The 15,311-nt window shown below is 39.7% G+C and overlaps 1 protein-coding gene across 2 annotated transcripts in view; it reads right to left on the bottom strand.

Moving 5' to 3' along the window:
• The window catches only part of LOC120548138 (protein bicaudal C homolog 1-like), a 73,113-nt gene that overhangs the window by 40,260 nt on the left and 17,542 nt on the right, over window positions 1-15,311 (bottom strand). For both annotated transcript variants that reach the window (XM_039784172.1, XM_039784173.1), the window contains exon 2: window positions 9,551-9,597. In XM_039784172.1, coding sequence (XP_039640106.1) covers window positions 9,551-9,597 — 47 coding nt within the window. The remainder of the gene's footprint in view (window positions 1-9,550; window positions 9,598-15,311) is intronic.

The raw sequence follows: 15,311 nt of genomic DNA, 5'->3' as shown, positions 1-15,311 counted from the left end.
ATATATATATATATATATATATATATATACACATATATATATATATATATATATATATACATATATATACACATATATATATATATATATACTACCCCAAAAATATATATATATATGAGAGAAGAATGAGTATCCATTGTGTTCTAGTCAGTATTAAATGGGACCGATGTAGATTTCTTGTCAGGGTCTTAATGCGGCTTTGGCTTAGCTTGAAGTGTGGAACTCTTCACTACTTCTCCTGTACTAGCACACATTCATTTTTTTGACTTTAGAGAAACAAGCTATTAGCATCCAGCAGTTACCAAAAAAAGCCTGGCATGATGAAAAGTTGGGCACGTTGAAATGGCAAAAGAAAATCTTCCAAGTTATGGAACCCAGAGAAGTAGCTACGGGTCCAATTTAAACACGTCTGACGATATAAGCTTGTTTCCAGACATTGATTGGTTTCTGCGTAACATCCAAATACTCCCACCCTAACACCACCAAAACATTAATATTTGGCGTTGGTACACATGAAAAATGCCAACAACAATCTATGTGAGAGCCCTTTGACAAATCTTGTCATTGGCACAATCCCAAAGTCCGGACTCAAAGACTCACGGACTTTGGTGCGCGTTCTCGCGGAATTCGTAAGGGCTTAGGGTTGTCCCAATGTGGAATTTCAAAGGGCGTGAGGGTTGGAGTACACACTTACTGAGCCCTTTCCGTGAGTCTGCATCGATGCAGACTTCACCAAAGGGAATTACCCACAGTTCAAAGCGTTGTGACGTTTACCGTGGAGACGATAGGGAAATCTGGAAATTACGAAGGTAAACAACAGCACGACACACGACCACGGAACGGACCAACCTGTTGTCCAGCTTGTAACACAAGAGTTTGGAATCAGGTAGCCGTCTCCTGGGCCTTGGCCGTGTGGAAAGCAACAAACTTCAAATGAAAATTCCCAAACCGGCAAGTGTCAGCAACATCTTTGTTATTAAACGTTGCCAAGGTAACATGTGATCTCGTGAAGTGCTGTCCCGATCCCATTTTTACCTATCTGAGCCCATGTGGCCTCACACACTCACTCACTTAGTACCTGAGATCAATTAAGTCTGTGAGTCCTTAGTCCTCAGGGCTCACTTTGGGATTGGGCCAGAGTAACCTGGAGCATGTGTATCGATACAGTCCCAAAAAAAAAAAAAAAAAATTAATAAAAAATAAAAAAAAAGTAAGGAGCTGGTCAAAATGCGGTCAGTGTTCCAATCGGGGGGACTCTATTCCAACCTCCTGCTCCTCTTTTCAACCACAAGGACACTCACCTTGCTTGGCTTCCTGGCTACAATTGAGAACTGCCTGCCAGGGTTGATGTTAGTGAAAGAAAAGAAAAAAACCAAGGGCAAAAAACATCAAACCTTCCAAAAAATGAGAAGCTGACATGCTCTCTCCTAATGGCTCTGTCCTCGATGTGCACTATTCTTGTTTTCACAAAGGTCCTGCGGTCTTTTTGTTTGTTTCAATACTTTCAAGGGGTTTGTGTTTTTGGGGTGGATAAGATATGAATTTTTCAAAGTTGTCAAAGCTTTAGCCACGTTATTAAGTACCTGAGGACTGCTCCAACCCATTACATGAGCAGCACTCAATATTCCTTGGTGGTCTAGTGCATTAAGCAATGAGCCACAAATGGGAGTAAGGGTGCATTAAGAGCCATCAGCATTCCCCAATATGATGTTAGGCTGATTAGCACTGCCACAGCAGTTTTTTTACAATTATTTTTTAAATTAGACCTGCTTTTTTCCTTTCCCAAATAATACCTACAGCCTGTACTCCTTGGAGAACTGGTACACAAATTGAAAAGGGAAGTGCTTAAATTCCTCCATATGCTCTCCTAGAAGTAGCATGGTCTGTTTGGCATCCTTTACAACTAATTCTGACAGTGTATCGACTGCCAGTCTCACGCACCTGTAAAACTGAGACAGCTTTGAAAGGCCTGATGTGTGCCTTTTTTTACTCTGCAGCTACATACTCCGAGTCCATGATGGTTGACTAGGAGCCCTTTCAAGCCTCACTGACTTTTTACAACATCTTATAATCACATACCAAAATGGACAGCCTGAAGGAGCAACAGAATGAGGTGCCACTATTCTGCACCGGGCAGAGCAAGATGAAACAAATCAGTTTGAACTGTTATTAAGCTCTAGTTGATTCATCAAAGAAAGCTGCAAGTTATTTTATAGGCTTTCTATGTTGTGAATTCACAGCAGAAAATTAAGAACTCTTCCTTCAAAAAATTCCGTCTCTCTCCTAAGCTCTTAGACCAAGTTTTATATCTTTGGGCATTATCATATTCTAGCAGCAGAGAAAGACCCTACCAGTCATTCTCATGATTTCTTCTGCATGTGGCTCTGCGTTTACTCACAGTCTCTATCAAGTGAATCACAGAACCAAAAGGAATTGTAGCATCATTTTGTGGATTGAAAATAAAAGGGAGAATTCTTTTCAGATGATCTTGCTCAACTATTTTTGTAAGGAATTCTTCCGTGGTATCATTTAACGTGACTACGCTGAAAAGAGTTCCAGCTTTAGCATCCAGCATGCTAATGATCCCACATTAATGTCATCCTACTGGCAACCTTCCCATCCCTCCTGTCTACAATATTATCACAAGTGCTGCAATAATAATAATAATAATTACATCATTCTATTCACTCCCATAAAATGTAGGCCTGAAACCAAAATCTGATGAGTTCTATGTTACTGTGTATCATACTAGTTTGAGGCACAAGCAACTCTAATTTATAACACGACACCCTCCCATCGTCTGGTAAAAGGACAATAAATCACAAACACCCTGTAGCTAAATGCTAACTTTTCAACTGAAATCACGTTCTCCCACCAACAGCTGGATGTATCACAACAACATTAGGACACTCTGTTCCCAGTGAAAACGAGAAATTCCTTTACTTTTATCTCCACCATTTTTTGTTGTTGTTGCTTGGTCTTCTACGACGATGTCAGATGTGTCTGGATTTTGTTGAGGAGGCATTCAATTTAAAACCACACATTGAAGAAATATATAACACTGCTGCAACCTCTCAGAGTTCATTGGAATTACAGTGGCGATGTGGGAGCAAATGGCAGACAAGTGATTGTTTACACGTTCAGTTTAATTTAAAAGCACTAATTTACAATGGAAATGTCTTTTTAGTCATTTTTTGAGAAACTATGTAGAAACATGCTGTGTGGAAACCCCGTTAAGTAAAAGCTTATATTAAATATGACAAAAGTATCACATCAGAAGTAACTCCAATTATACTTTCCTAAAATTATCAAACTTTATGGCCTATGCCTCATCAACTTTTTCTCTGAAAGGGCCTTGTTCAGAGAGACCTGTTTCCTGTCCAGCGTTGCTGTTCTTGGCAGCGTTGTGCAGATGGGACTGATTTCTGACAGACCACACACCATTTTAAAGGGTGGATGGCGTTTATTTTTATGGAGGGGCTAGCAAATACCTCTCAAATGGGTCAAGATATTTGCACAAATTAAGTTACCTATACATTTAGTGTTCCACCCTTTCTTCTCTGCCACCCCACACTTTCTGAAATGAATAAATACATAAATGACCATGGTTCTGATCAGTTTCATGGCACAACCTTGACACGATGAGAGGTTCTTAGAGGTTTGCAGCTGGTGTATGTGCAGAGCTACGTGAAATCAAACAGGATATCATTAAGGCAATGTCCTGAAAGACAGCACGTGTTCAACACACGTGACTGTGTGTGTGTGTGTGTGTGTGTGTCTGGATGGTTGTACTATACAATCAACATGGCAGAGGCATGTTTCCTGGCTCTCACTGCCATGGTGCAGCTGTTGATTCAGCTGGATTGTGTGCGTTTGGGAGGGGGACACAGAGGGCTGTGGGGGGGGGGGTGAAAAGAGACCGACCGAAGGAACAGCATGGTCTGAACCATCCCCACGAGGCTCAACAGTCATAACTGAGTTCATGTTAACGACCCGAGTGCTAACTTGCAGCTAAATCCCCATTACACTTCGGACTAATACGAACATGTGCATGGTTACGAAAGAGCAACACACATTAGTAGAAGGTCACTTCTGCATAAACACCTACTGTTGAAATGCATCAAGTACACATAATTCACGCAATACATGATTAACTAATTTAGGCTGCTTAAGAAACACAAACATTTGTTCATATGTGGTTTGATGGCACTCATACTGACCTACAGTAGTTATTTTTAGTTTACTGTATTGAGTAGTTTTGTTGTGTATTTTGTATTTTTCAAGTAGTTTTTAAAATCGTTAATTTAAAATGTACTTGATTACGTTTTGAGTTAAGTATTGCATTTCGCTACATTACAAATTCCATCCGTTACGGAGTAAAAAAGAAAAAAAAACTTAGACTAACAAAAACCGAAAGGAGATGAATGATCAGCATCTAGGCCAGGCCTGGATTGGATAGGCTAATCAGGAGCACCGGGAGAATTCCCGGTGGGCCGGTCTGGTTTTCTGGTTGTGAAAGCCAGGTTGAAATCATAATCATAGTTGAATATCATCGATGCCGTCTCTAGGCTGCCTGCACTCGCAGCCCACTTTTTGTATTTACAGTATTTATTTTTTCTTGCAGCCCACCGTTCTCTATATTCATGCAGCCCACTCGCAGAGTGCAGCCTGGTTAATGATGACGTATTTATGTTTTGAGTCCTCCGACAGCGGCACCTTGCTAAAATAACTAACAAACCATCCGCATACACTTCAGTTACTGGTGCTTGTTGGAGGATGCCACTGCGAGCAAAAATAAGCTGTTTTAAACGGGTAATAGAAAGTGCAAAACGGCACTGAAAAGGTGACCACTTAAAAAAAGAGAGCTCTAGAAAGTGACGCGGCCATATTAACTTTATCTTATTTTAGCGAAACGCCAAACGAAGACGGTGAGATGGATAAGCTGACCGGGGATTTCCACTGGATGCGTAATGGCAGCCGGACCGGCTCCGTCGTTCGCGTTCTTCCGGCCGAACCCACCCCACCTCCGGATTTGTTGCGAACGGCGTGCCCGTAACTGACAGCTGTAGTCACGAGGACCCAAAAGCGAATTCAGGTAGAGTAGAACCACAAAACCAACAACAGTTTGTTTTCATCCAGAGGAGTAAAAGGGAAATAACTCTAAGCTGTGTTTTCATGGTGTAGTGCTAGGGAAATATGATCCCGGACGCGCAACCGGTGTGTACGGTGTATTTTTTATTTTGAAAATTAACCGGATATTTATTTTGTTTCTGTGCTCGACTTCCTGTCCCGCACTATCTGCCGTGTGCTGAATTGCTGCGGAGCTCTCCGTCGTCCGGCAAAAATAGCAGCTCTGCGTATCTGCTGCGGACTGACGGAACTGGGAGGGAGTCGGGACGCGGACGTTCCGCAGTCTGTGGAAATACACAGATTGACTTTAATGGAAACCTAATGACTCCGTCGACGTTCCGCATCCAGTGGAAATTGCCGGTAAGTTAGGAGACGTGCAGGATGCTAGCGGTCTTGCAAAACAATACAACGTTGCTTGCAAACCAGCGTTTAGGTTTATGAATCAAACTTGTTCTTGTAGCTCCGCAGCAGCAGCTACTAGTTCAGTTTGTTGCTAACAGTGACAATGAAGAGCCAGTAACGTTACCAAGCACCAGCTATATGAGCCTATAAATCCAGTTTGGGCAGGTAGGGTTGCTCATTGACTGAATATTATAAGAATTAATAAGAGTGTGGTGTAGACCTGCTCTATATGAAAAATGCCCTGGGATAATTAATGATGCCAGATGATTCGGCACTACCATAATGAAACTGACTTGACCAGAAAGCTTTGTAAAAAGGAGAGATTTGTGCTGAGAATTATGACAATTTATAAAGAAATTTTTTTTTTGGGGGAAGGAGGGGAGGTTTTTTGGTTTGGGGTAGGTGGGGTGGGTGTGAAAGGCACATATAATGTATTTTGATGTAGTTTAAAGCGGTTGTATCACAGTGTGTGAACAAGCAAACCTAATCAGATTTTACAATATAATAATGTTTTTGCCCAAATATTACTTGTGACCCATTATGCCTTTATCCTCGAAATTATGATAGTAAATACACAAAGCCCACGACTGAAAGGGAAGAGAAAGTTATATGAAATATTATTCAAAGGAAAAAATTGATTATGGTGTCATTAGAAAGTGCTGTAACTTGTTCTTTATTTAATTTCAAGTTTTGGATATCTGGGATTACTTATTTGCACAGAAAAAAAATAAAATTCTGAAAATAGACAAAAAAAAAATACACTGAATTACAAGGCTGTAGAGAACAGGGCACTATTGCAGACTTATATACTAAGGTTTTGATTACGTTAGTAAAGTGGGCTGAAAATGAGTCCCACTCCGGCCCTGATCTAGGCTGCCTACCAGGCGCCAAGTCTTTCTGTAGGAGATTAAAAATGAGATAGAGGAGGATCAGGCGTGCACCGACAGTTCAGAGACCCTAACCCTATTTTTTTTAATGTATGTAAGTAACTTTAACTTAAAGTACATTTTAATTGAACTACTTATTACTTTTACGTGAGTAATTTTTCAGATAGGTAATTTTACTTGTACTTGAGTAATATTTCATCAAAGTATTGGTACTTTTACTTGTACAATATTTTAGTACTTTTTCCACCTCTGGTTATTTCAACATCTTACAATGTTATGCCAACCAAATATTTCATCTTGACAGTCTTCACTTTTTCTACTTTCCCTGTGTCAGCGCAGTGAAATACAAGATGCTGCAGTGCTATATTAAAATGAATTACGCCTGGCCTGTGATCTGAGTGCCCTGGCACTTATACATCACGCCTGGCATTATTTACAAAGCCACACTCTTGGGAAGGAGCGATGGAAGGGGGATCAGGGAGGAACTTGCAAGGGGTTCAAAGGCATCTCTCAACTCAAATCCACTCCAAGCTCTTCTGTGGTGCACAGTTATCGTCTCAACCAGCCGAGCTTCTCGGCTCTCTGCTGTGCCACGGCTCAACTTCTGCACAGCTCTCCAAACGGCTTAGTGATCTGGTGCCATGATTTGACACTCCAACAGTTCTCAGTCAAAAACCTTCACTGCACAACAGTGTGATGAACTGTTCACTCACGCACGCTTCAAGCAATATATTTGCAGAAAAATCCCCTTGTTATGCCAGACTGATAACAAAAGGCACACTAGGGGTTTAATGAAATGTGAAAATGAAATAACAGCAGGAGGAAAGAGCAGGAGGCAGAGATAGGAGACCAAAACAAAGATTGAAAATAAAGAGGGACATGAAGTTGGCGAGATTCCCCCATGTGAGCTGCAGGGACTTGAACAAGGCTAATTTCCCAGCTGTGGCACCCTCCTGTGGTCCCACTTTGTCTGCTACGCTCTTTCCTTTTTCATTGACTACATGGAGAGAGTGGACTGTTTGCTCTCTATTACAAAATGTTTCTGTGGACTCAAAGGAAGTCCAGCAGACAGTGAGTAAGAGGGTTTGATCAACCACAGCCACCGGGCCTGGGGATATAGTGCGGGGGTGGACCATTTTATGTTGTACTCTTAAGCAACTGAACTCTAAATCTCACTGCCAAGGCAACTGCAAAATCTCATTCCCAAAGCATAATATGTAAAAGCATGTGTGTCAAAAATGACCTCACGTGAGAGAGAGAGAGAGAGAGTTGCTACGCATGTACTTTATTAGTCTCACTGAGTATGTGTAGTAGATGGGTGTGTTGGACCGACAGGGAAAAGTCCAACTAAGAGTTTCCATTTTCATCAACTTCAAGGTATTTTACACACCTCATCCATATTCTTTCAACAATACGGTTCTCAGTGTTACTCAGCGTTTATTTTCCTGACTTTAATTGGGCATGTATGGTGATCACGCTATCAGAGGGAAACTATACAGAGTTATCCAAATAGAAATTCTACAATAAAAACATGACTTTAGCACTCCTCCTCTACTGCTCTTCACCAGCCTGCCAACCCAAACAGCTGCACACCAATTTCTAATTGACAATTTAACCTCTAGTAACCACAGTTTCTTTGAACGAGCTGTGACAATATTCAAGCCAGAGACTTAAAAAACCTGTCACCCACAGTCATATTTTTTCAGAGTAGCTTTGTGGAGTGAGCTAGACACTTACACTGGGTATCTTAAACATTACACTTATATCCAAACGAAAAGAGGTGGAGACAGATCTACAGTATATCTGGAGTCCTTGTTAAGATTCCAAGGAGGAGAATCTTAAGACGCCTGGTTTGCATTACTTGGTTTTTAAAAACTGCTTCAGGGACAGTTAAATTGCCTCCTTCTTTGACATGAAACTCAGCTTCCTAACCTCCAAAACCAAATACGGAAAATTGACAAAAGAGGAATGCTAAAACAAACCGCTGTCCATCATTTATATCATTACAGAACATTAACATACTATAGATGGAGCAAGTTTAACATCAGGAAACTGGATTTTAAAACAAGGATGAATTCCCTCAAGATAATAAAAGAGAACATCACAATTAATTAGACACCGTCTGTGAACATTGAATCAGCAGTTAACTTTGTTGAAAATGTGATTTTCAGCGCCATGCGATTGGTCTTCTCTTGAGACACACACACACACACACACACACACACACACACACACACACACACACAAATACACACACACACACACACACACACACACACACACACACACACACACACACACACACACACACACACACACACACACACACACTTTATGAAAGACTGCCATGTAATTATTAAGAAATAGCTGTATTTATGTGATTGGTTGTTATTGCGCTGTCAAGAAATGTAAATGTATATAGCATATACCGGTAATTGACAGTTTCTAACTCTTATTGGAGAAATGTTCTATCAGATCAGTTTTTTTATATCATTTATGTCACCCAGCCCTGGTCAGGATTAGCTGTATAAGTCCCTGTAACGTCATTAATGAATGTTCAGAAATTATTTTATTGTTGAGACATGGAGCCTTTAATAGAACATTGCTTTAAAAACACTAATCCTTGTAGTTGGAGCTTATATAAAAAGACCATTAATTAATAGAAATGCCTGTTTAAACTCTACAGTGACTCTTTAACAGCACATAGGGTCACACTTGACTGATCAATGAGCACCAGTGACACAATGTGAGCAAGTTGTAATGAGAAAAGAAAACCTATTTGAGATCACTGAGGCAAATCCTTGTTTTATTGGATGAAATGAAGCTTCTAAGCATTAACTAATTAAATCAGTGACAAAGAAAAGTTAGTGAGGCAGAGCTGGCCGGAGCAGGCCTGTGTTTAACCTCTCCCTCACTTTAAACTAAAGAGATGATCTGGTGTATTATGGTCTATTATGTAGTGAGAAAAGCCCAAAGTGTTGTGTCAGCTGTGTTACAGGATCAGAGCCCTGGAGTGATTCAACGTCAGTGTCGTTGTGTTGTTTTTGTTTGTTTTGATTTGTAATTACGAGTGACTAGAGCACCTGACATCTGCTCCATTAACCAACAGAGAAGTGCTGCTCAGCACTCACCTTCTGAAAGAAATCCTCCCCTCCGTTGACTCTCCCCTCAGAGGCAGCTAGAGTGAGACAGAGAAAGAAAATAAAAACATTAATAAAACCACCCAGCTCAGTGTTTTGTAACCTTAACACAGCCAAATCACACACAGATTATCAAGTCTCCTCAAAATGTTGTGGTATCTTCACTCAGCAGTGTTTATGGTGGATCTCCATTTCTTTGGATATACTGTTTGGCACAGCGACTGATACTGCTCATATGCAGGAATGGAAGAAAATGTTCCTAGTAATTTTGTATAATCCTAAAGATTGGATACAGCTTCCATGTAACAAATTGATGGATACAGTGAAAATATTTGGGCACTTTACAGTAGCCCGTTAACCCTTAGTGAACTGGACTCCCGTGGGCGGCCGCTACGGTGTACGCTAGCGATGAGGTCATCGAGTTATGGGACGTCCGGTCCGAAACAGGCTGATAACTAGCGGTGGGGACAGTGTATTTACCCACAATGGCCACGGGACATTATTGTTTACATGATCCTGTTTGAATCAATCTAAAATAAAAACCATAACCACCAGCTAAGGTAAGATAAGAAAAACTTTATTGTCTGGAAAATGTAAAAATACATACAGAAACAGTTTAATAACAAAAAACAAAAACAATTATTCATTACAGCATCTCAAAAACTAAAAAAGTTAAATAACGTATGGAGTCTTAAGGAAAATTGTTTCTACATTTAGAAATCTTTTGGATTATAATTTTTATATTTTATTATTTAGTAAAATTTTATGAAAACACGTCCACATTTTTTTAAATTTACGACACTATTTGAATACTTTTATTAATCATTATGGTTTATTGACTTACATAACCTTTTAGCTTAGCTTGTACTGATTCTAGGGATATGAAGCTTTTGAAGATTACTCCAAGAAATGACATCACAATAAACAAACACCACTGAAGCAGTGGCAGACCAAATCTGTTGCAGAGTTTAAAGGTTTAATGGAGTATTTCATACTACACTTGGGTCAACTGGTGCATGTATCACACTTTTTAAAAAGGCTTTGCCACTTTTGAAATTCATCCGTCAGCATAAAGTAGACTTCCGCCATTGGGGACTATAGCACTGTACATGAAAACTTAACTGCCCCAAATCACCAGTAAATAAATAAGCACCAGGAGAGCCCCGGTGTTTTAAAGTAATTTTCAACTGAAAATGCCAAGAAACTCAGCTGATATAGTAAACCGGATAGAAACAGAGGGCCAACCACCAAAGCAAATCAGACCTGTAGTCGCTCCAACACATCTACAAGTCCTTCAAACTGTGGCTGCTCTGTTGATGCAAAATACATATCTGCTCTCCAAGGAGAATTGTCATGTTCCTCTGTCATTTGGGAGTACAGGGAAGGTTTAATAATGCATTACAGCCAGCATTCTCGAGATGACCTGTTGCCGTCTGTGCAAATCTGAGTCAGAAGCAGCAGCAGAGTCAATGTAAGTTCAGGTCAGGCATAAATGTTGGCTTCCAGAACGATGTTATGATAAAAAATACAAGTCCTGCTGAATTTCATCTGCAGAAGATAATGAGTTTGTCAGAATTAATGGTTTAACTATATCGAATTTAGGAGATTAAGGAGTTTTAATTGATCAACTGCCATGCTTCGCTCGTTTGCAAGCCATGATGTCTCTTTCTCATGGGCGGGCCAAATTCTCTGGGCAGGCAAAGCAGACAAAGGGGAGGTAACCTTTCCCCTTATGATGTCATAAAGGGAAGATTCCAGATGGGCCCATCTGAGCTTTCATTTTCTCAAAGGCAGAGCAGGATACTCAGGGCTCGGTTTACACCTATCGCCATTTCTAGCCACTGGGGGACCATAGGCAGGCTGGGGAAACTCATATTAATGTTAAAAAAAACTCATAAAGTGAAATTGTCATGCTATGGAACAGTCAAGCAAAAAAGGCAATAACTCTCTGGTTCCAGCTATTGTAAGAATTATGTGGATTCTTTTTGTCTTCTATGATAGGAAATTCAATATATTTTTCTTTTGGACTGTTGAGGCAAAACAAGCTATTTGAAGACATCTCTTTGGGCCTTAGGAAGTTTTGATGGGCATTTGTTCCTAATGTTATATTTTATTGACCAAATGATTAATGAAGATAGTTGTTAGTTACAGCCCTATACACGATACTGCAATAAAATATTCTTCGCAAACCACATGGTGAATTAGAAAACTAAAGAGTTTTTTGTGTACTGTGAACATATCAGTATGTAAATATCAGTTTATGGAGGGAAAAAGAGATTCAGTTACTATGGTAACTGAGTCTGTGAACCTAACCTGGTCAGGAGCAGGTTTTCTTCAATAAACCTCAAGTTTCTCTCAGTCTCCTCACTCCCTGACACAGCGCACTTTCATTTCCTTATTCATTCATTCAGTCTGTATCAGGCACATTTTAGCGCAGTTTGTTATCTGCTTGAATAAAAAAAAAAAAAAAAAAAAAACGTATTTGTTTATGTTAGGCAGATTATAAAACCTTTTTTTCTCAAATATTGCATGTCCTTTTGTCGACGATCCCGTTGATGAAAAAGCTGTATTATTTCACAGAGAGTTTACGTCGGGAGATGATAGAGTCCTGACTAGATGTATTTTCATTTCCAGATAACCAATTTGAGAGGTATTTTCTTCACAGTCGATCAGATAGGTAGATACCTTATCCGTCCTCATATCACTAACATCCACCATTGTGGACATGCTTTTACATCCGAGCAGATTCTGTGTGTCGCATTATGTTTTTTGCAAACGGCAGTTTTCTTTACAACATTGGTGAAGCGGATCATATTAGTAAAGCCACTGTATGCAGAGCCATCAGAAAAGTGCTGTTCCTTGCTCTGAAACGTTTTTTTAAAAAATGTTTTTGTAGTGTTCCCTGGACACAAACCAGTGAGAGGCATTAAAAAGAATTTAATTATAAATTATATTTCTGTTAATGATCATGGTGCTGCAGGCTCAGAATGGGATTAGTAGTAGGCTAGCTTACTTTTTCACCCGCAGGATTGCACTTAAATGAAATTATAGGTGTAATACCATTCCAGTTTTCACCAGTAATATTACAGGTTACCTTTGATTAAATATGAAATTAATACACTGTCAATGCTTACGCATTGACTCAAGCTGAAATTTTCTCCCAGTCCAGTTCTCTCTTTTGCAGCAGCCGCTATGTTGCTTTTTTAAACGAAATACATGTTCAAACTCGCTGTTTGTGCGCATGAGTATTGCCACCGACCAGTTTGTTTGTGGTTGTTGCCATGGTGAATCGTAGTATCATGGCTCTATTCATGCTGCCTTTTTATTGTGATGGTGCACGCGCTTAACTCTGAGTCAACCTATTACGAGTTCATTGAATCAACTCAAATCAGCTGTTCTGGAACCGAAAACTCAAGAGTTTCCCATCTCAGGGTAAATAAACTCTGCGATCAGGGTTAGACTCAGAGTTTGATAGTGATGGAGTTCTATAATACAACATATCTTCAAACATATAAAATCTGTTCCCCTTAAAAAGTAAATAATGGCTGCAGTGCACATGGTACTATGTGATGTAAAACCTGGGTGTAAAAGGCATTGTTATGACTTCACCTATCAACACCAAATCCCAGAGCACAACCACAGAAAATGAAAACCCTCACTAAACACTTTTCTACCAGACCTGACATTATGGCCTTTGACGATGCAATAATGCAGACACCATGAGCTTTTAACACATGCTTGTACATTCACAGGCTGCCCAGTAAACAAGTGCAGGCCACAGTTTATGAAGACATGGAGACTGGTCTGCCTTGGCTCAATGGGAAGTACATTTCACAGCATTACAGAGTCACTTTTCATAAAGCGGTCAAAGAGATGAAAGAAATACTCCTACCACCAACTATTACCAAATATCACTGTACTGCGTAGCCTCAATTTGAACAAGACAATGTCTAATTCAATAATTCACCCATAGTCTATATCCACGACATTCCACTTCCGGGATTGCTCCGTTGCCGCTGGATAGGGCCGAGCATCGTTCAAAATCTTTCGATCCGGTGCCAATTTCGATACCTCAGTTTCGATGCTGGTTCCTTAACTTTTTTCGATACCGTACATTTTAAAATCCATTTCAACATCAACAAAAATACATTAAACACAAAACTTTTATTTTCCACCTTAATTGTGAATAAAATTAAAAAAGTCTGGTAACACTGCTCACTCAGAGTAACATTAATAAAACTGGTTGTGCTTTTGGAAAGGGGTGCGCCAGTCAGATACTCAGGATTGGTATCAATCCGAACTTAAAACTAAAAACTTAAATTACATTGTGTACAGGCTAATACTGAACTAACTAAAATGCAAAGGAATGTAAACAAAGACTTTTTAGTGCAAACTGCATAATGACACAAACCTTTAACAAACTTGGTGACTGCCCTGTTGTCAACATTGAACTAATAGAGAACTAACTTAAGTGCAAAGGAATGTAACTGAATTTCCTTGTTGCTAAAAGGTGCTGTAGAAATAAGGTTGCCCTGACTTACAACCTCAGCCTGTCAGTCAGTCACCAGGGCATAGAAACCACTGTTGTGCCTGCTTGTCTCAAGAGGAAATGTAACGTCAACAGCACCGCGACTGCTTTCGCCTCGCCATTAACATCAGATAGCAAACGCTGTCTGTATGAAGTTTGGAAAAACTTCTGCGCGCACGTGTGTGTCGGAGCGCCGCTCTCTGTCAATATGCAGAGAGGACAGATACGCTTTTGCTTTTTGAGTTTTCTTTTGCACGACCAACAACCTTTGAACGTACACATGTTTCCAACTGTCGTGACTCCCATGGAAGATTAACATTAGCAGATGTAAAGTGTCACAGATGGGGAAATAACAAAGTTGCTAAAGCAATGCTGGATGCCTCTTTAGCTGCTTCAAGTGCCTAAGGTTTTTGTTTAAAGTTATAGTAATTTTACAGCGGGGCTGATGCTCACAGTGATGCACCTGGCGTGTGGCCAAATGCTGTGCATACATAGTGAAGACAATATAAATGGCACGCAGCTCGCCATAAACACTGATGTGGACTGAATTTAACACACTTTGATAAAGCTGAAAAGATTTTTTCGTTTAGTAATTCAACAGAAAATGAATCCATAATGATAATAATTTATTGGCTATATAACTTATTGATAAAATACCAAATACTTGCTGGTCATAGCTTCCCAAACTCAAACATTTGTTTCTTTTACTTTATCTCATACGAACACAAAATTTGTATTTTCTGTCAGACAATTTTGTTCTTAAGTGTTAAGATTTGGAATTTGAGCCATAGAAAGTGGACAGGCACTTGTCATTATCCATGATTATAGGATATATATAAAAAAAAAAGATCAATAAATGAACTGACGTTGAAAAAAGCCCTAACTATAGCTCGAGACAATCTGTACTGCATTTACACAAAAGCAAATATTTGTTTAATCTCGCTTGATAGAAAGTACGAGTGTTTACATCCAATATTTAGTTTAGATAACATCCAGCTTTGAGGTAGAATGACTAAGAACAGCTCTGACTGAAGTGCTCGGTTCTTAGGTGGCCTGAAGTGATCCAAGTTCATGAAAGACCCCGTTAATGCGAACGTTTCCTGTAAAAAATAAGACAAACAAAAAGGATTGTTTTTTTCCTACTTGTCTACTGAAAAACTGTCTGGTAGGGGAAGCCAGTTGCTTTTTTTCTCTGTTCTTTTATCAACTAAACAAAAGTAAATC

Source organism: Perca fluviatilis, chromosome 19 (assembly GCF_010015445.1).
Source record: "Perca fluviatilis chromosome 19, GENO_Pfluv_1.0, whole genome shotgun sequence".
NCBI classification, from domain to species: Eukaryota; Metazoa; Chordata; class Actinopteri; order Perciformes; family Percidae; genus Perca; species Perca fluviatilis.
Note: the sequence above shows the minus strand (reverse complement) of the source record. Positions and strands in the feature narration are given on the sequence as shown.